The 22,039-nt window shown below is 36.6% G+C and overlaps 1 protein-coding gene across 1 annotated transcript; it reads right to left on the minus strand.

Annotated features, from left to right (window-relative positions):
• Positions 1–1,356: 1,356 nt before the first annotated feature.
• On the minus strand, positions 1,357–21,523 carry LOC121735109 (cilia- and flagella-associated protein 61-like). Its single transcript, XM_042125812.1, has 29 exons — positions 21,344–21,523; positions 19,147–19,281; positions 18,522–18,682; positions 17,802–17,946; positions 15,710–15,845; positions 14,713–14,846; positions 14,303–14,360; positions 13,947–14,104; positions 13,189–13,283; positions 12,777–12,891; positions 12,280–12,391; positions 11,602–11,678; positions 11,106–11,282; positions 8,436–8,511; positions 7,655–7,780; positions 6,417–6,532; positions 6,074–6,202; positions 5,485–5,679; positions 5,132–5,254; positions 4,733–4,893; positions 4,238–4,422; positions 3,846–4,041; positions 3,468–3,634; positions 3,122–3,213; positions 2,803–2,935; positions 2,480–2,653; positions 2,077–2,190; positions 1,792–1,878; positions 1,357–1,600 (listed from the first exon to the last, which is right to left on the minus strand). Exons 1-29 carry the CDS (start codon positions 21,487–21,489, stop codon positions 1,445–1,447), a joined length of 3,879 nt encoding a protein of 1,292 aa, XP_041981746.1. The 5' UTR covers positions 21,490–21,523; the 3' UTR covers positions 1,357–1,444.
• Positions 21,524–22,039: the final 516 nt, after the last annotated feature.

A 22,039-nucleotide genomic window follows, 5' to 3' on the forward strand; every position in this document is an offset into this window, starting at 1 on the left:
CCATATTGTGCATTCTATGTAAATATAATTTAAGTGAACTTGTCTAAATAATAAACATGTGTAAAATTAATAAACTGTCTAAAATGTGCTCTTGTTTTGATTATACCTTGTATTTGGTTTGTTCTTAAATATTCCCATTTAAATAAATCGTATTATTGAAATAAAAAAAACATAAAAGCATGTAAACTCTACATGTTAATTTATATTTTGAAGACCTCAATTTAAAAGTTTTATACGTGGGAGAGTCATGCTTCGGCACGAATGGGCCGGCTCGACCGGATAAATACCACGTTCTCACAGAAAACCGGCGTGAAACAGCGCTTGCGCTGTGTTTCGCCGAGTGAGTGAGTTTACCGGAGGCCCAATCCCCTACCCTATTCCCTTTCCTACCCTCCCCTATTCCCTTCCCTTCCCTACCCTCCCCTATTACCCTATTCCCTCTTAAAAGGCCGGCAACGCACATGCAGCTCTTCTGATGTTGCGAGTGTCCATGGGCGACGGAAGTTGCTTTCCATCAGGTGATCCGTTTGCTCGTTTGCCCCCTTATTTCATAAAAAAAAAAAAAAAAAAAGTTAAAAAGTTCCGTCTGTGCATTAAAAAGATCAAAAAGAAACAATAAAAATCAAATTATAATATTATATTCTGTAATAAAATAATTACACATTAGAAGGTGAGTCGATCAGAGCAAATAAAAAGACAGATAGAATCAAAAAGTCTGGCCGGCTTTTATCCACCCACGACAGCTGTTTATCTTAAGGTGACCTTCCAATCCTCGCGGCAATCGACTGTAACTGGCATAAATTTTAAAAATCCACTTTATGAAAAGGGCTATAGATTTCATTTTGCTCTATGCCACTACAAAGCAGCGGCGGCGTGGGTCGCTTAACCAATGTCGGTAGAAAATTAAACCAAAAATAATATTCAAATAATATTTCAAAGAGGTATTTCATTTAAAGTTTTGTCATTTGCGCTCACTTGCGGCAAGGATCGGAAAGCCACCTTTATAAATTATAGCGTAGTCTTACAAACTGTATCGTAGTTGCTTTACACGTGTATATGTGTGTGTTTGGACTTACTTGACCTTAGGCGCCTTACACACTGCGAATTTTATCAGCCAAGCAGTCGCGATGCTGTCACGATGCAGCATCGATGCAGTCGCAAATGATCCACCTTTACACACTTGCGCATCGATACAGTAACGATGCTGTCGCGATGATGAAGCAAAATCAATGCAAAATCTATGGTGTCGCGCGTGTGTGTCGATGTAACTGTATCGATACTAAAGCGCGACAGCATCGATACAAAAATTGCTGGTGTCGCGATGCTATCGCGCGTTTCAAAAACGCGCAAATCGCTGTTAAAAGTCGCAGTGTGTAAGAGGCCTTAGTTCGTAGTTTACAAAACTCTGTTGTTTATTTGGTCTTATGTGGGTATACTAATAATTTCAAAGTAAAGACGGGTCCGGTTTAGCGTAGTACGGATGACTGAGAGTGTTTTCATGAAAATATCTCGACAAAATCTTCCATACAAAATTATCCCCACTAGTAGCGATCCAGACATTGTACGCCTCTTTACGTAACTCCTCCTGTCTTTCGTAATCCTTGAAAAAGTTAAATTATATTCAATAAGACAAAACTACAGCTAGAATATTCTATCTAGATCGAAATAACTTTATTTTCGCACATCTAATGAAAAAATCAGTTTATAAATTGCACTAAGTTATGACATAAGACACTCACGAATACTTTAGTATTTTACAGATGATTTTAGAAAAGAGAAGTATAAACTTACATCCAAACGAGTGACATTATCAACTGCAGAGTCTGGCATGCCCTCTATGAACAAATCTCCGAACTCCTTTTCAATATACTCTCGTACCTTCAAAGAAACTAACAGTTCTTTTAAGATGGCGATGAACAGAGACCTCTATTGCAATAAAAGTAAAGTGGTGTGAATAAAAACGTTGAATTAACGCAAGCGCGATTAAACAAATGTTCAACGCTATCTATGAACTCTGTGTCAAACTAATGTAGTTGCATAGTAAAGAGTTAATGTTAAGCATTCACAAATTCTTACCTCATCTCCTACTTTATCATCAAGATAGTCGAACACTTGCTGTATTGGTTCTTGATAAAGTGCCGTTGTCCACGGCTGAGTGAAATATTCGTAGAAATCGTCTATTTCTTTTGCCTGGAATAATGATTTAGTTATTTTTATAGTTTAATACAGCAGCAGAACTCTGATCCAGTCCATTTCCTATTAAAACTACAAATGGTGTTCTCAGGAAACGTTACTTCCCTGTGTTTGAGATTTTATGCGAACATTATTTTGGAATTTGTTAATATGAAATGGACTGGATCTACAAGTAGCGAAACTGCATTCAAAAAGGAATAGAACTCAGGTACACAATAAAATCTGTTTATTTTGTAGAAATGGGTTTTATAATTATAGTAATTATTATTTTAATTAATCGTCTCACTCTATATCTATACATCAGCCTTTTGAAGCGAGCTTCATGATGGCCATAGAGCTGACAGAAGGCATCTTTTGGAAAAGGCTCCTTTGATAAACAACATAAAGATTCGATACAGTATAAGGCATTGAGTTGTATTTGAAAGTAGTTTCCATTTTTGTTAGTTTCTAGAGCAGGACCCTGAAATAATTCAATGTATGTATACATATACTTCGTAAACTAATTACGTATACCAATGTGCTTAGATGAGCTATAGTACGGTAGTTTTATTTTAAACATAAAGGATAATAAATAAAATGCTATTGAAAAACAATATCTGAGAAATCTACCTGATTAGGTAAAAGTGCTTTAATTGCATTTGGTATCTTTCTTCCCGGTTTCTGTACCGTCATATAATATAGAGGACCAGGCAGAGTCGCTGACTGAACTATTGGAGACCGAAACGTCATTACTGGTTCCCATCTTTAAAGAAAAAGAAAATAATTCGTATTATAATAAAATATAAGACATACTATAAAAAAAATAGATTTACGAAAATAAACAAGTAGAATTAATAATGCAGAAGGAAGGAAAACATCAAATATCAACCGAGCAGAAGATACGAAACGTATAAAGTAAAAAAAACTATAAATAAAGCAAATAACTCACGCGAAGCTAGTTTTAGGATTGCTATTCTTGTCGATGTTTTGATTACAATCCGTGATAAAAGGATCCAAACGTTTTAGATAAAAATATCCCAACTGTTAATTAAATCAAATGCAAAAAATTTAAAATAATACAAAATACAAAATGACACAAAAAAGAAGAAATCAAATCACCTTCTTTTTAATAATTTACCACAATATTAAAAAAAAAAAGGTAAAACTAATTTCCCTTTCCTATATTTTACACTTGTCAATCAAGAAAAGAAATATCTACAGAAACTCAATAAAATAAGGACAGACTTTAAAAAATGAAGAAAAGCTTAAGATTTAGTAACTAAATTATAACTCACCGCTTCACCCACGTCCTTAGAGGAATAGTCCCTCTGGTGGAGAGTAGTCAGAAGTCTCTGTGAGTACTTGGTGCATGAACCAGCCGCGAATATATTGGGATCGTTAGTATCAAACTCCGTACCAACAACTATACCATCGTTGTATACTAAACCGCATTCGTTTATAGCTGCAGAAGATATTATTCTATGAGATAATCCTATTTTCCTATCAAAATACCATTCATCAAATAATTTGGAGCGGTACATTTGTTCAGCTTATTAAATTTCAATTTTCATCCCAACATTAAATTGAACTACCAACTCTTGTCTGCGGTTAGCACATAGCTAGACAATGTTGATAACCTATTTCAGATCAGACACAAGTTTGAATTTACCAACCTTTAAAAGCCCTTAAATCCATTGCCCTGAATCCATAATAGAAAAGAGCAAAACACGGTAGCTTCTTCACGTGCATAAAAGTTCTTAACCACAGTACATCCACTCGTGATTCATTCGGAGTCCAGTTGTAAAGGTAGCATTTTCGATGGACCTTTATACCTAGTTGTACTATCATTTCTTGAACTCTACCATCAACCTAGAAAATGTTATTTTAAAAGTTTCGAAAATCGTAATTAAGTACTAGCGTACAAAGTGCACAATGTAAATGAACAAGGGATATATTATTATTATGAACAACCATAATAAAATATGAATGATTTGCTTAATTATTATTGTGAATCAATTTATCAGTAAACAACGAAAGATATAAGTAAATGTAGAAAAATATTAACCTTTTCATTATTAAAGCAGTTAATCCTCATGGACGAATTGTCTTCAGCTGGAAATGGTTCCACAAATACTATGTTTGATGGCGATACTCCAATTTCTATGAGAGCAGCTAAACAGGAGTATACATCTAAGCAATCACCGTAAACTACTACAGGATTGTCCGGAGATAATGCAAAAGTTGAGTCTTCTACAAGAACAAAAAATAAATTAAATCAATAATTAATAAATAAAGTATCTTTATTTATTTATTATACTAAGTAGTAGAAACTTTTTGATTATATATGGATATGTTAAAATTCTAGAAAGGAAAAAGATTAATTAATCATGCAAAAGGAACGTAAAATACGTTCTATTATATTTTGGTCCAGTTTTGGACAAAGTAGAACTATTGTTCTCTAAATGATATCTAAAACGTTTCTAGAAATCAATGATAGAATGTTTTAATTTTGTGTTGAAATTGAATTATAACCCCAGTATGCAACTGATAAAAGACTCACTATCATCATCGATCATCTGCAAAAGCCTATTCAAACAAACATGAGCCTCGTAGCGCGAGTTGATGATCATGACATTCTCATACAAGACCGAAGGAGGAATCACATCGTCTGGCTTGTATCTTGGATCACCCATTGAAATACGGTTACAAAGTTTTGGATTTCTGAATAGGAAATAAAGAAATCAGGATTTTTGCAAGTGTACGGTTTTCTGACATCATAAAATGTATGATCTTCTAATTAATGCCTTCGGAAGTCATATTTTAATCTATAGATAGGTAACTATTGTTAGTATTCTCTTTTCAATGGACAATATTATGATGTTCTGCTGGTGAAAATTTGTTGTTCAGTTGGTTGGTAAATAAATATCTGGTTACATTTTAAGATTTTGATTTAACTTACACGTAGTCTTTTACTTCCGGTTTATCAGAATAGTTGGGCTGTTGAAATTTTTTTCCACATGTTAGTACTAGATCATCGTAGTATTTTACTCCACCGTCATTTAGGTAGATACATTTATTTTTCCTGTTAAGAATGATTATTTCAATTTCTGTTTTTATTAAATGCTACCTTCTTAATATAATATTATTAAAAACACCCAAAACATGAATTATTACAACTATTCCGTTACAAACGTTGACTTCGTCTTCACATGTTAAAATTATAATTTTTTCTTCTTAATCGTACTAATCGTAATAATAATAACTACGAGTATCAACATCAACAAATTTAATTTGATCATTTCTTGTAATTACCTGTCTATTTTCACCATACTCTCGGCTATAACATCAATATAGTAAAGTAGGGGTAGTTTCTTGACGTAACTATCTGGATAGCCACTACGACGAGGGACGCAGGTCTTGGCAGCCCGGTCTACTTCTGCGACCGCCGGTAGAGCATACTCCGATACCAGAGTGATATTTGTGAAGAGGAGGTACGAAGCTTTTGGCCTGGAGAAGGGTGTATTGTTAGAAAATTGATGAATCTATATTTTATATCTACCTATGATAGTGATTGTGAACTTTGGTCGGGTCATGTCAACGTAAGCAGTGTAGCGATTGTCGATTGACAGGACCCGACTAAATTACCTATCTTCCAAGCAGTTTGCCTATGAATATTTTTGGGCAAAAATTAAGATTAAAATAATGTATTTAAATTACAAGCTAAACGCTACATGTTTTTACTAATTTTGGTGTCTGCAGCGCCATCTTTTGTAGTATTCGATTAAAGTTTCAATCGCACATCGCCATCTGTTGGCTTAAGAAGACTTAGGATGCACTGCGGTCAAAAGGTCAAAGAAACTAGTTAGTTTCAACTTACGAGGAAATAAGTGCTACAACATACCCCAAAAGCAGGGTCTCTAGAAAGGATAGACCAGCACCACTCGCTCCAACTACCACAATACTGGTATTGACTGTGATTTTGGGTAAACTAGTCATTGGTCTTTCCACGTACCACAACGCGAATGGTGCACTAAACAAAAGGGATTATTTACTTAGGGCTTCAAGAAAATTTACTGGGATTAGCTTCTTAGTTTTATTACTACGTGCCTGTTAATAAAGAATTAATAGAAAAATTGACCTTTTCATACAACGTTTTTCATAATTTAAGTAATTATAAAGATAGTACAGAATACATAATTTGTTTTTGAATTAAGGAACCAAAATAAATAAAAATAAAAACTTACGTTGGCTTTATTTTTTCGTCAAGTTTATTTTCTGGGTCTATCATGTTGGGAGTGTATCGTCTTGGCCGAACAGGTATCATGTGACTGGCCAAGGATATGAGATTACCTTGCAGACCCTTAATGAAAAATGAAAAGTCGGAACCGACGGAAGAAAAAGACGGACCGCATCTTGCAGTCGAAATCAACTGCAAAATGCGGTTGCCGCACGGCGATCTGCAGTTTTCATACTAAATTCATATACACGGATGACGGATCGAGTAGTTCTTGAGCGGTCGGTGCAAGCAACGCAACGCTCTAGAGCAGTCGCTCCCGACTGCAACTTGCGGTACGTCTATGGCCAGTCTAAGGGTGATGTCGTATTTTGCATATTTGCTCGGTGTGAACTGAGTAGCTCAGTATACAACGTGATCCCGCTCACGTATTCTGCAACTACTTTGTTTACTGAGCTACTAGAGGTCAGGACTTTTAGCATGTTTTGTCCCTAATTACCCTGAATATGTTCCAGTAGAAATCGCTTAGGTTCCCGCTCACGCACTCTATACCCCCGTTTGAGTCATTCGCTGACCGGACTAGAGTATGAAGTATAATATCACAACTCATAAAATGTTGGAGATTTTCATTCAAAGAGTTACCAAGAGGTTCTCCGATGAATCAATAATAATACCTGTGTCTTTATAAGAGGTCAACTTTTTTCTTAAGTTACCTGAATACAGTTTAAACATCTTCATATAGCTCCTAAGCCAAAGAGGAAAATGACCGCTACTGCCTCGACTCGCCGGGTACACTATAATATTTTTTTTTCATTTTCAACTTTTATTAAATTGATGTAGAGTTCTATTTTCAGCCTGGATATGAATTTCCACCAATTTTCTCAGACAGTTATATATACAGTGTGTAACAAAAATAAGTGATAATACTTTAGGGTGTGTACGTGTTCCTTGTAGAGAGTTCACTGTGAAAGTGGCAGCTCTGAAAGACGATTTTTTTTTTAACTTTTGTATGGGCAAGGGCCCGAGCGTCACGAGTTTCCCCATACAAAAGTGAAAAATTTTTTTGGTCTTTCAGCGCTGCTACTTTCACAGTGAACTCTCTACAAGGAACACGTACACACCCTAAAGTATTATCACTTATTTTTGGTACACCCTGTATAATCTCAACCTCAAAGCCGAAATCTCAACGTAAAGAACACCTTTCACAAGCCTTTCACTATTTAAAAAAAAGAATAAAAAAACATTTACAGAGTCCTGTTTCTGCGATGGCGAACAAGTCCAGAACAGAGTTTTGTATTGCGAATGCCGAAATATCTCCCTCAGATACCATCGCGTGTGAGCCTCCAGTACTGGGGACATTACTCCCACTAGGATCTAATAGAGAGATATTCGTATTGAATTGTAGTCTGTCTCTTTTTCGTACAATTTAATAATGTTGGTAAAAGCAAAACAAAAGTTTTTGCAAAACAGATAAATATGGTATTATATTATATTATCTAACATATTATCACGTTCAACGGTTTTGCTAAAACTTTCGCATTTATAATAATATTAGTATCCAGGATAATTATTAAGGGTGGGTTGCAACATGCACCAGAGGTGTGGTTAAAGTTAAAGTTATGGTTAAAATAGTTAAGGCTAACTTTAACCTTAACTTTGACCACAGAATTTGACAGATGACAGCTGGTCCGACAAGGCTTGAAATGAACGTGGGCGGGGGCGCTGCTGGTAAAGGAGAACTGTCAAAAATTGCGTTTTTATATGATGACAGCGTTAGTTCCTTTTTTCGCCACGTTCATTCAAAGCCTTGTCGAGCTCAAGTTTATGGTTAAATATGGCGTCTATTTTTGACTTTAACCAAAGATTTGACATTTTGCATTGTAGTTATAGTTAAATTTATAGTTACAGTTATAGCTAAAGTAAGTTGGTGCAACCCACCCTTATAAATTCTTTATAATTGCATTTAAAAATATTATGTGACAAAAACAAGCACAACACAAGATAATGAATATTATATTTAGCAACCAACCATTCCATCGGTACCTTGTCTGCGCAGTTCGGTTTCCAGATCATACGTTATTCTGATTGAAGAATCTTGAAGTGGTCTTAAAATAAAACAATCGCTTTGTTATTTAGAATTGAATACTTACATCAAAAGATACAATGAATATTATAATATTATTGTTTGAGATCTAAATCACTTTAAGCAATTCGCTGAAAATATAGGCGAATCGAGGCGGTAGTGATCGTTGACCCCCTGTCAATAACTGCTACCGCCTCTAATCACCGAGTACACTTTAGTAAACTAAACATTACTTAATACCTTCTTGTATTTTTCTTTACGTACGATAATATTATTGCCATCGCGCACAATGTGTGACACGAGATAGCAACACCCACAACCACACTTTTTTGGGTAAACCTTAAGTATGACTGTGATTGGAAGTATAATAAACCATAAAGTTAATATACTTAGCGGAATAGAGCAACAATCTCGAGCTGTCAAACGAAACCGAAATTGGTTCTCATCTGTGTGAAAAATATGTGTACGTATGTACACTTACACAAGCATGACTGAACATGAATTCTATGAGATTAAATTGTCAACGTGCGGCACGTGTCGACTGGACGTCAAAAAAAGATTGCTAATGTCATGTATCACACGTCTCTTTTTACCACGCAGTGTTACTTCCAGGTAGCACAAAATTGCTGAGTAGCGTCTGTGGGCACGTTTTTTACATCGCCATTTGCTATGAAAAATTGATATAAGTATAAGCTTCTACTCTCTAGCTCTATATGACCAAATTGGGCACACTTTATATAGCAAATTATTACTATATAGAAACGATGTAAGTAGCTTTGCTAAGAAGTTTTTGTCATTTAGGTCGCTTTCACGTTACCAAAAAACATAGATAATAAAAATCAGAAATATCACACGACTATAAATATAATATGGCGACTACAGAATTAAATGATTTTTAAAACATTGACGTAATACACATATTTTATGAAAATTGTTACTCGCCCATAATATGAGCCTAATTTTATATGCAAATTAAGTTTTACTGTTAATGTATCTATGAATTATAAGTAAATTTTAATGCGCTTCTAATTTTCGATTGTTTAATAAATTGTATTAATAATTAAAACATATTTTAAATATTTTATTTTTTATTTGTCACTAAAAGCTGAAATTAAGTTTCCTAAAAGTCTAAATACCTATTCGGTTAACAAAAACCACTTTTAAAAACAAGTTATTATTAGGCGTAACCGAAATTAAACGTAATCGATAATTCATAAAATAAGAATGTCAAAAAATATGGCGATGCGACTTAAATTGCAAAAAGTGAAGAAGCGAACTACATCGTTTTTTTTTCGAAGCTAATTCGAGACTGAAAACGATGTAGTTCACTTTTTTTAGATCTGTAAGATACCTCTAAATTGCTATTGGTAATGAAATAAGCAAAAATTTTGATAGATTGCACTCCATCAAAACCAATTAAAGGTCTCTTCAAATATCGTAACGTTACTGCTTTGAAGCAGTAACGTTTATAAAAAAAACTATAGATAACGGTATGAAAAGGAGTATAATAAGTGAGCTAGCATATAATTCACCTTTCATGACTGTTTTTCTTATGAATGCTGAGTAATTTGCTTTGAAGCAAATTACTCAGCATTCATAAGAAATGAAAAGAAGTTATTAATATAGTAATTGCTCAAATTGCTCAAAGCAATTGCTCAAAGCAGCAGTAAATTGCTCAAAGCAAATTACTCAGCATTCATAAAAAAACAGTCATGAAAGGTGAATTATATGGCGGTCAGCAAATATTAATAGCTTCTAGGCTATATTAATAACTAGAAGTTATTTGCGAAAAGCTGTATAGATGGGACTTACTTGGCTAGAAATTACTGTATTGGGAGCTTCCATATGATAGCTGTGTAAAAACGCTATATAGACGTCTACAGCGTAATTTTACACAGCTTTTAATGAAAAAATTTTGTTGGCTATGTAATATGGCGCTATTTGGCTCTTTCTAATGTAAATCACCGCTACATCACTGCAATATGACCAAAAACGATATAAGCCAAATCTGACATAGCATTTGTGCTACCTGGGCTGATAGTGATCTCTCTTGCTCAGGCATTTGTTTCTCTATTCCGCTAGGTATATTAAATTTATGATAATAAACAAAACATAATATTATTATGTATGTTACGCTCAAATACCGAAATCGCTCAGTGAGCGAAAAAATAGCTCACAACGCGTTGTGGTCACAGAGAAACAGCCACGACGCGAAATTTCGCGTCGTGGCTCTAATGAAAACGGCCACGACGCGTTCTGGCAATCACAAAAAGACCATAACGCGAAATTCGTGTTGTGGCTGATATGCTATTCGTTTTTCTTGATTTGTTCTTGATTGATTATACGTCCATAGGTATGGAATATATTTAAATATATATTTAAATTACCACGCGTACTACACAATATTTTTTCTTTTACTAAATCACTGCATAACGTGTTTTTAATAATTATTTGAAAATATCCATAGTTCCATAATATCCGTGCTAATATTATTACTGTATGTCTGTCTGGCGCAACGTGTTATTGTTTGTTTTTTTATTTTTTATATAAGGTAATCTGATCTGATTTCTGAATCTGATTTCGGTCTTTGAGCGTAACTTGTATAATTACACTTACCCTACTATAACCAACCCAACCGGTTGGTTTTGGCTCAAGAGGAGTAGGGGAGATAGCAAACTCGATGTTATACTGCGGTGGAAGAGGCTCATAGCATTAGACTTGTTGCCGAGTTGATGTAGAATACGGTCTACGTTGTCTACGTCAAATGATTCGGCGCGACGGACTCTGAGGTCACTGAAAGTCAGATCCATTTCAGCTTATACTACTATATTATTATAAGATATATTAAGATCTTTCGAGTACTTACTTGCGTAAAACGTATAATCGCTATGTTAGGTTTTCAGTATACAATCCTTTTCCTAATCCCTGCTTTATGCTACTACATTGTATGATGTATTATGATCTTTCGAGTACTTACTTACCTAAAACGTATAATCGCTACGTTAGGTTTTCAGTATACAATCCTTTTCCTACTTTATGCCACTACATTGCAAGATGTATTAAGGTCTTTCGAGTACTTACTTACGTAAAACGTATAACATTTTAAACTTACCCTTTGACGCTATTGACGTGAGCAACAAATAGTGAATCTTTCACGAACTGCTTCCGAAATTTGAGAGGTGCTACCAACTTAAACAAAGAAATCCAGAATGAATAATTATTACCGGACCAAAGCGACATTCTAATCCTTTAAAATTACTTAGGAGTAGTATTAGATCATGACGTCCAGGCGCTTGAATAGATACAAATAAAAATATACTTTTTCAGTGTTACTTTCAGAGTAAAATCTATGTAAGAGACATGTGTAATATCACATACACAGCAGATGTGTATGTGACATTACACACCCTAAGGTATTATCATTTTATTTTGTGCCACCCTGTACAAACACGTCGCTCATAGTTCTAATGAAAGCCAGCGACCATGGGCGTACCCAGGTCTGGAGGGGCAATCAGATTTTTTATAAGCTAGGTGTTTATAAAGAATAACAAATTAATGATTTTTAGTTGTAAAAATATAGTATTGCAAACAAATGACAAAAATTAATTTTCTTAATTTTTAATTTTTATAGATAAGATACTTCGTAGGGACGTCAACATGATCCAGGGGGGGGGCAGCTGCCGCCCCCCCCTGCCCCCACCCCTTCCTTGGTACGTCCATGCCAGCGACGCTAAAATCTTTAACACTATTGGTCCCATATTTTGTTTCTAAGGCTACAAATGTGACTCACAGTAAAATGTTCCAATATTGGCAATATTGGGTGCGAAGATGGTACGGCGACGACGCAGTAGTCACGATCAGGGAACATCTCAAACGCCACTTCCAGGAGGGCGAAACCGTGTCTGATTAACAGTTAAATAAGTTTAATTTAATATGCAATATATGCATATTGATTAGCGAGACGAATATTTTAGGTTGGCGATTGCAACAAGGTCTCGTGGAAATATTTCACTTAGACAGCCCCTAACCCTACAATAATATTAAACAATATTTTATTGATTTTTTTTACAATAAGTGTTCAATATTGAACCTAAACCGTCAATAATATTGCACAATTCGTAATACTGGGCAATAAAATTGATCGTCTTGTCAGTGTAGGACCTGTAGGTATGTATTCTTAGCATATAATAAGATAAATAGAAGAGGGGCGTATTAATGGTATTTTAATTTGAATAATTTTTGCGCGACCTAAACAGAGAATGGAGCAAACAACTATTTTAGTCCCACCTTTCATCGTAGTCAGGATGCATAGCAAACAGTTCCAGTAGAAATGCGTTCGGTTCGCCAACATAACGCTTTGGTTCGGGGTACTGAAGGCGAGGATCTGGATATATGGGGTGACCTATAACAAATGATTGTCTTTGGTAAATTTGCAAAAAAAGTTAGTAAACGCGCAAGAAAAGTTGGTAAAATTGCAAGAAATTTTGGTAAACGTGCAAGAAGTGAAATTGCAAGAAAAGTTGGGAAACGTGCAAGAAATTTTGGTAAAATTGCAAGAAAGTTGGTAAACGTGAAATAAAAGTGTTAAAAAATGCAAGAAAAATGGTAAACTAGCATAAAAAATTAAACCTGCTAGAGTCTAAAATCCTACATAACAATCGAATTCTTTCTATTCATAATTAAGGCACTTGTCACTTACTGGATTTTTCCTTTTGCGTTTTGCCCGAAGCCGACTTCCTAACTCTAGGTAGAGTTTGGCTCTCATTGTCTAAAGGGGTCCACTGTTCATTTTGGCTAAGTAACGCAAAGCATATTAAGTGTTAGTTACCAATTGAAAAAAAAAGATTTTTTTATTTTTTACGATAGGATAAATAGGGCTTGGCTTAGGGGCGGCAGCATCCTAGGGGGCAGTAGATTTCGTACATGGGGCGGCAGAAATAAAGTGGGCAGTGGCCTACTCTCATAAAAAATATGAATTTAGCACTGAATAGGTAAGTACGTTAAGCTACTTACTTTGTGGATAATAATACTCGTAGTAAATAATAAAAAATAGCTCCCAAACCGGTTTCGGTGACAGTGGCCGGTTTCATTGAAACCTAGCTGGCCTGGTTTCAATCAAACCGGCCGCAGGAGTAATTTTATAGTGCCCAAGTGTGTGCGCAGTACACAAGAGCACTCTCTATTCCATTACTCTCATAACCCAGAGGGACGGAAGACCGACACGACTGACGAGAGATCAGGCGCAGGACCGACTTTTTACATGCCCATCTAACGCATGGATCATCTTACTTGTCAGACAATCAGGTGATCAGCCTGCATTGTCCTAATCAAACTTGGAAAATAACATGTCTCCAACGCGGGAATCGAACCCACGTCCTCCGAGTCAAGAGCCGCGCTCTATACCACTAGACCACGGAGGCGTTAAAAGACTCGTAGTAATATAAAATAATGTCTTACATTAAATTATTTTCGTCACTAAAAGCTGCACTAAGCAAGGCACTGTCGATATTGACTATGTCATACTCTATTGTATCATCATCGTCCAAAAAACTCGCTGTGTACTCTGGCACTTTTAGTTCTTCTTTCAAATCAACTTTAGATATGCGTTTCTTCATCTATAAAAACATAATGTTTTTAATGCAATTTAATATTTAATGTGTAAACTATCTATTTAGATCAGTGTTTTTGAACCTGCGGGTCGACCCCCTGGGGGATCGCGGAGCTTCTGTACCGTGTACGGGGGTCTCGAGAGGTGAGAGAACTAATTCAGTAAAAAACTAAGTAAGATAATTCTGTAATGTATTGAAACTCACAGTTCTGTTACGACGTTTATATTTGACTTTTCCTTCAAACGAAAAATCTGGCTCTTCACTAGAACGATATTTTAGAAGGTTAATTATACTTTCAAAAGTACAGTCAAAGATAGATCTGTTTTACCACTTTGTGACCTTATTCCTTGGCAATAAAGGTCAAAAGACGTATACGAGATCTGTCTTTAACTCTCTATATTATAATACACTATTCTACATTCAGAAGTCTAGCAGTAGCGGTTCTTGAGATACAGCCTGGAGACAGACAGACAGACAGAGGGATACACAGACGGACAGACATCGAAGTCTTAGTAATAGGGTCCCGTTTTGACCCTTTGGGTACGGAATCTTAGAAACGACATCTACTAAAGTTCTCTTATCTTTTATCCTTGACTCCTAAAAATGTTTCTTACCGTTTAGAATAAAAAACATTACAAGTGTCGCTCTTCCTCAGGCCGTTGTAAGGCGACAGTTCATAGTTCTCCTCTAGAGACTCATAGTTTATTTGCGTGTTGAGACACAACACACCCACCGCCAATTCCTTGTCCTATAAACATAATATATCTATAATATAAAAATGAGTCGCTGAATGTGTTGCTAAGCGCAAAACTCGAGAACGGCTGAACGGATTGGGCTGATTTTAGTCTTGAAATATTCGTAGAAGTCCAGGGAAGGTTTTAAAGTGACCTGTGACACGAAGTTCACCGGGACAGCTAGTATTATATAATAATAAAATAATCTAATATATAAAAATAAGTCGGGTTTTCCTTCCTGACGCTATAACTCCAGAACGCATGAACCGATTTCCACGGTTTTGCATTCGTTGGAAAGTTCTCGGGCTCCGTGAGGTCTATAGAAAAAAAATTCAGAAAAAAATTCAAGAGAAAAGCAGGAAAACAGGGAAAATCATTTTATGGCAAAACAACGGGACCGGGACAGCTAGTATAACAATAAAATTATGTAGTTCCAAAGTCCAAACTTTTCTGCGTTGACAAATAGTTTAAACTAGACGTAAACATCAATACATTGCCTATCAATAAACGTCTTGGTTATTTTATTGCTACTCGTTTTTCAAAATATGACGACCTCTGTGGCTCAATGGGTAGAGTGTGTGGCAGCCCAAGCCGGGGGTCGCGCGTTTAAATCCCGCCGACGGGACAAAAAGTTTTTCAGTGTTCCTGGGTCATGGATGTGTATTAAATATGTGTATCATAATTATAATAAAAAACTTAAATATATTATGTATAGTATAAAAGTATTAAATATATTTCCGTTGTCTGGTACCCAACACAAGTCCTTCAGGTGCTTAGCACGGGGACAGACTGGTACCGGTACCGGGGACTATACTGGTATCAGCAACTAGCACGACTGAATAGAAACTGCATGCGACACTTGTCGCGGGTCACTGACCTCACACACCAGCATGAGTCTCCGCGACTCGGGGTGCCGCGATATGATCTCGCTGACGTAGAAGTCGCCGTACAGCTCGCGCAGCGCCGCCGAGTGCCGCTCTATTATAGGTATTATGTCGTCGTTGTCTTCTTCCCTGTAAAATGTAACAACAAATATGATACCCGCAACTCCGTTGCGCCAAAAATCGTTTATTGCGCGGGAACCCTACCTTTTTCCGGCATAAAGGTATCGTAGGTATGTCCTTTACAGAGACTATACCTAATTTCAACAAAATCGGTTCAGCGGTATGGGCGTAAAGAGGTAACAGACAGACAGACACACTTTCGCATATTTATAATAAGTATGGAAGTATGGATGTCAAAATTATTTAGTGATCGCTCGACAAAATGTAAGGAGAATGAGCAGTGTTCGATTTAAAGTGTCTTTGGTGAAGTTAGGAGTGGGTGGGGCGGTGCGCACGTAGAGAGTCCCGCTATTGGTACTTAGAACCTATCAAACAGAGAGCAATCATGCGTTCAAGGGTTCTGCGTTCGAGCGGTCGGTCAGAACGCCTCCTGGCTCCTGTGTAAGTATATCTATGTAACGTAATACATCACAAATAGGTAACGCAAAACTAACAGCATGACCGCTCTCTGTCTGATAGGTCCCTTACGTCACTGATCAGTGATCAAACACCTCGTTTGTAAATATTAGTAAACACTGTACACGTCATGTGCCATAAATAAGCGATTCTTTTGTCGTCTTTGCATCATGCGTCTTTGCGTCATATGCCAAAAGTATCATTTTTTCAATCGTGCTTCAAGTTACAAGAAAGCAGCTATATCGAGCATGGCTAAATTATATGTTTTTTAAGTGTAGGCCACTTTATTTCCGCCGGCCCATATACGTTATCTGCCGCCCCCCTAAGACACTGCCGCCCCTAGGCTGCGACCTATACGGCCTATTTAAAAATCCAGGGGGTGAGCCAAAATCTTTTCGTTTTCGCTTCGTTATAGAATCGCCGATGTTAGGTATGGAATTGACATAAGCGTTCGTTAATATGACGTTGATATTCGACTCGTCTTATGTCAATTCCATACATTTTGATTGGCGATTCTATAACGAAGCGAAAACGAAAAAGTTTCGGCTAAATGGCCTGGGGGGTGAGCCAAAATCTTTTCGTTTTCGCTTCATTAAGGGTGTCACAGACAGAGCAGCTAATGTGAAGATGTATATTATAGCACGATACATCTCGATACATATTTCTATAGAAATCGTCAGGAGACCACACACAACAGCTATAATGTATATTTTTACCTCTTCGTATCTTAAGATACAGAGCTATATGAAAATATGCATTTATATTTTGATACATCTAAATACATCTCAATACATCTCAATACATCTCAATATATTTCTGTATATTACTATACATCTCTTCTCTTCATAGGATGTTCAAAAAATTATGTGATTATATTATATGTGTATGATAGACAGATACACACTGTGTTGCCACTTGCCACCTTAGCACAGCACTTCACAGCAGGTACTGCAGGCAGCCTGTTCCCCAGAACCTATATTTTCAATCAAATATCTTCAATCCACATCGTTCTGTTTTTGGCACAATATGTAACAATGCGCGCATCACAATTACAATCCGAATCATCTTCTGATGAACTATTAGTAAATCTAATAGCAAGTAACTCGAGTGGCCATAGTATTAGGTACAACTTTAAAAATAAGAACAGCCTGTGTAACACCTTAGCAGCTGAAAAGTGCGTCAAGCGGGGCGTTTAGCATTGAAATGTAGGGAAAAATACATTACATTACCTGTTGTGTGTGTGTGATACATTAATATAATTTAAAGCCATACATCCCGGGATATATGTAACATTACCTGCTCTGTCTGTGACACCCTTTATAGAATCGCCGATGAAAATGTATGGAATTGACATAAGCGTTCGCTAATATGACGTTAACGTTTGACTCGTCTTATGTCAATTCCATACATTTTGATCGGCGATTCTATGACGAAGCGAAAACGAAAAAGTTTCGGCTAAATGGCCTGGACTAATATCTAGGCAAATGTATAAAGACATATTATACTCACACAGCTCTCCGTATTTTCAGTCTCGGACATACATCCTTTCTGTCCGCTATCCAGAGCGTCGGCAGACGATCACAAGACACACCCCTCTCCAACGACAGAGTCTTCTTGAAAGACGCCTCGCATCGTGCTTGACCGGCGTACAGTACTAAAAATTTCAAGAAAACAGTCTTTGATTTCACAATGACCCACAGTGGCAAAGTTTGTGGCTCAGTGGTTAGAATTTATAAGCCAGTCCCTAGACGATCAATTGTATTGTGCAATACCACGCTTAAATTTTATTGAACAGTTTATTGAACAATTAGATTGGAGGCATGCGATGGTCAATAATAATGCGCAATAAAATTGCTCGTCTAGGGGCCCGCTAAGAATTTTTTGCTTAAAATTGCATGCAAAAACGAGCTAGGTAAGTTAGATTTTGTTTTTAAATGCCTAATACATGGGTGAAGCAGCCCCTTAAAAGTCGACAAAGAACCCAAGTCCACATACTAAATGTTGCGAGTGTCCATGGGCGACGGTAGATTGCTTTCCATCAGGTGACACGTTTGCTCGTTTGCCCCTTATTTTATATAAAAAAACTTGCTGGTCGCTTAACCGTATAATGGGTACTACAAAATGTACTGTCCTTGTCTGATAAGTCGAAGAAGTTACTATGACTTGAAACACAATGGCAAGATCCAATGTTAAACTAGTCAATTCGTCAGCTCTCTCTCCAAAACTTACCCTGATGATCAGGAAATGGCTTCATCATAGCTACATACATCAAGTAGGGATCATACATGTACAGGGACTTTAGCATTCTGTCGACTACGTCCCGTCCATACACGGGTTCGAAGCACAATAAGTGGAGGAACAAAGTGTTCCTGGCGTTGAGGTCTACTGCTCTATAAAACAAGTAGTTAGCTGTTAGGTAACATAAATATTATATTTTGAAAATTAGAAGACGTTCTAATTCAACAATATAAACAACTAGTTAGGTACCAGATGACGCCCGCAACTCCGTTGCGCCATAATTCGTTTATCGCGCGGGAACCGTACATTTTTCCAGGATGAAACTTTTCATATTATATCCTTTCCCGGGACTCGAAAGTATCTCAATACCTACCAAATTTCAGCAAAATCTGTTCAGCTGTTTGGGCGTGAAGAGATAACAGGCAGACAAACAGACGGACACACTGAAATTTGGTATGGTGATTGATGACAGATAGTTTCAGTCTCGAGAAAGGACATACTAGGATACTTTTTAGTTTTACCCCGTAAAATGCACGGCTCCCATGCGATAAATTAATTTTGACGCAACAGAGTTGCGAGCGTCTTCTAAGTATATTATATAGAGTAAGTTATTTACTTGTATTTACTCCATACAAAGTCCTCCCAACACGCGGGCCTTACCGCAGGGACGGGAGGGTAGTCTTTGGTCGCCAGGAATCCCACAATCTTTCCATTAGCGTCGAGCTGGCAAATCGACAGTATACTATGTTCACTGAAAATAGTGACATTTAAAATATTGGCTACCTGTACAAAATATATCTATAAAATAGTTTGGAATAGATAAGTAAATAAAATTTATAATAGAGCCTTGCACACTGTAGTCGGGTTACTGGTGTAGGCTGTGGCCTAGGCGCGACTGTAGGGGGCGGCAGCGCGAGCGTCCTTATAGGGGAGTGGCAGCGACCGCGTCCTAGGGGATTCTGAACATAGGGCGGCGGAAATAAAGTGTCCTAGGTCCTAACTCCTACTCTGATAAAAAATATAAATCCGACACTGGTTACCGGATACACAAAATTTTGAAGAGACACCACTATTTGTCTACTAGGCTAGAAAAACGTACCTATACCTATACCCATCATGGGCGTACCCAGGTAGGGGCAGAGAGGGCTAAAAGATAAAATAAACGTAATTTTTCCTGGCAAGTGGGAGTTAAAAACGTGTTACCTTATACCTACTAGGTAGTAGGTATAAGGTAACACGCAAAATATTTGGTGTCATAATCAAACTAATAATTACTTGTTAAAAGTAGTGTCCGACCGAAGCTTCGGCTTCGGCTTCGGCCACCTTCGGCGAAACCTTCGGCTTCGGCCCTAAAACCCGGCCGAAGCCGAAGCTTTGCCGAAGGTCCGAGCAACCGTCGAAATTGAACGAAAGACTGAGTGAGTCGTGACTGGTGGAGAGCGACGGACCGATCGTGTATGCAGAGGCCACTGGGAGTCACTGTCAAATACAATTAACAAACACTAACATCATAATAAATCATTTAATTATTTATTAAGAAGTTAGTATTTGTTTATTTTATTTATTACTCTAGTTTTGGTATAGTCGAGTAAAACAAAGACTGATTGATTGGTCTAATTATTGTTATTTGTGAAATAATAAAGAAGAAGATAGAAGATTATAAACCTTCGGCTTCGGCCGAAGGTTGTAGCAATTGCCGATTAATCGGCTTCGGCTTCGGCCAAAAATAGACCTTCGGTCGGACACTAGTTAAAAGTCAATTTTCATGATTTTTTGTTTCCAATTTAAATATATCAGACCGATAACCGAACATCTTCTCGAAACAGGTATAAGCTGCCCCTTGCCCCTAACCTAACCTAAACCGTGCGCGAGTGAGGCAAGTCGTAACCATATTCCAAGTCCCTCTATCTGGCGACTGGACTATAATTAGAGCAGGGGTGACCAATTGGTTTCGCTCGGGGTCCATATTATGGAATGAAATAACCTTCGCGGTCCGCACATTAAAAAAATAAATAAACAGGTAATAGGCATGATGACTATTTTTTTTTTCTTATCGGTAATTGAAAGACACTTAAAAAATAGAAACATCGTAGAAAAAATGACTCTGATAGCTTAAAAATTCACCAAGATATGACAATTCAAATATCTCATAAAAAAGACCTGTCCGAAACGCTCCATACAAAGTGCTACGAAAGTATGACGTCAGTATTTCGTAGTTTGTACGCATGGGAAGACAACTTTGTTCGACAGGTATATTAAATATTGCTTTTATGAAAGTGGTTTCATAACAAAAGTTGCTTTAAATTGCATAAGTTATCGAATTGTATACAAATATTAAGAAATTAAATTGAAAAAAAAAATGACTCGAATATCCAACTTTGAAGGCGCATAACAAAAAAATACAAATGCTATCAAGCTGAAATTTTGGGAACGCTTATTTTTTACCGTGATTTCTTTATTTTATTAACAAAATTCGCTAATCTTTGACCTTGTCATCATCCCTATTACGGAATTTACAAAAGTATTTATTTACTTGACTACAATGAGAAAAATGATAATTTTTGTAGCTAATTATCTCTCTGAAGTTTGGATGGTGCCAGCTATTGACATTAAATCCTGGAGATGTTCATCATCATCAGTAAAGTCGAGACGAATATTTATTATTAATGTAGTTCATCTTCGAAAATGCTTGATCCGCACACAATCATGGGTCGGCGGTCCGGATGCGGACCGCGGTCCGCCATTTGGTGACCCCTGCTATAGAGTATAGATACTTCGTTGCCCAAGTATGTTATATATCAAAACAAACTTACATGAGATATTCTATGGCTTTCGTAGAGTCGATATTAAAATTCAAAGCCATGGGGGTAGTGACTAATTTCATTATGACGGGGACATCATCTAAATTCGCCAGTCGTGTACGTCCCAACGCCATAGGACGAGAAATCCTTGCAGACATGCCTGTAACTTTCAAACTTGGTTGCTAAATTCTAATTTTTGATGATTGAACTATGATATTATATTATAAAAAATAATTGAATGTATTTGAGGCATTTGAGGTGAGGGAAGAAGAAAGCACAAAATATGTCACAAAATAACGACATAACCAAACCATAGAGAAATATAATAGGTACCATAGACTTAATATATACTGTCGTAAAGACCACCTGACAACCCAAAAATGCGTGACCATTTTCGATCTGTCAATGTGTGCGTGTGCTAGTGATGTATATTTTACTATCGATAGTATAGTATTTTGCTATCGATAGTATAGTCCGTTCGAGTTATTTTACCTGAGTTTCTATAAGAAATAAATAATATGCAACTTTGACAGATTTATATTTCAAATTAGGTATCATAAATTTTAATTGGCAAAAAAAGGTGACGATTGAAAAGTAGATACACATTTTCTTTTGGAATGATTTTTCAATCGTCGGATATGTTATGACATGAGGTTCTTATTAGGGGTAAATAATATACACATAACACATTATAAAGTTACTTATTTA

The sequence above is a fragment of the Aricia agestis genome, chromosome 16 (assembly GCF_905147365.1).
Source record: "Aricia agestis chromosome 16, ilAriAges1.1, whole genome shotgun sequence".
NCBI classification, from domain to species: Eukaryota; Metazoa; Arthropoda; class Insecta; order Lepidoptera; family Lycaenidae; genus Aricia; species Aricia agestis.

Coding starts and splice junctions, on each gene's coding strand:
- LOC121735109 (XM_042125812.1), bottom strand. CDS start 21,489: ATGTCTGCAAGGATTTCTCGTCCTATGGCGTTGGGACGTACACGACTG. Junction 11,283..11,601: donor CACGTCAATAGCGTCAAAGG/GTAAGTTTAAAA, acceptor TCTGACTTTCAG/TGACCTCAGAGTCCGTCGCG. Junction 7,781..8,435: donor GACAAGGTACCGATGGAATG/GTTGGTTGCTAA, acceptor TCTCTCTATTAG/ATCCTAGTGGGAGTAATGTC.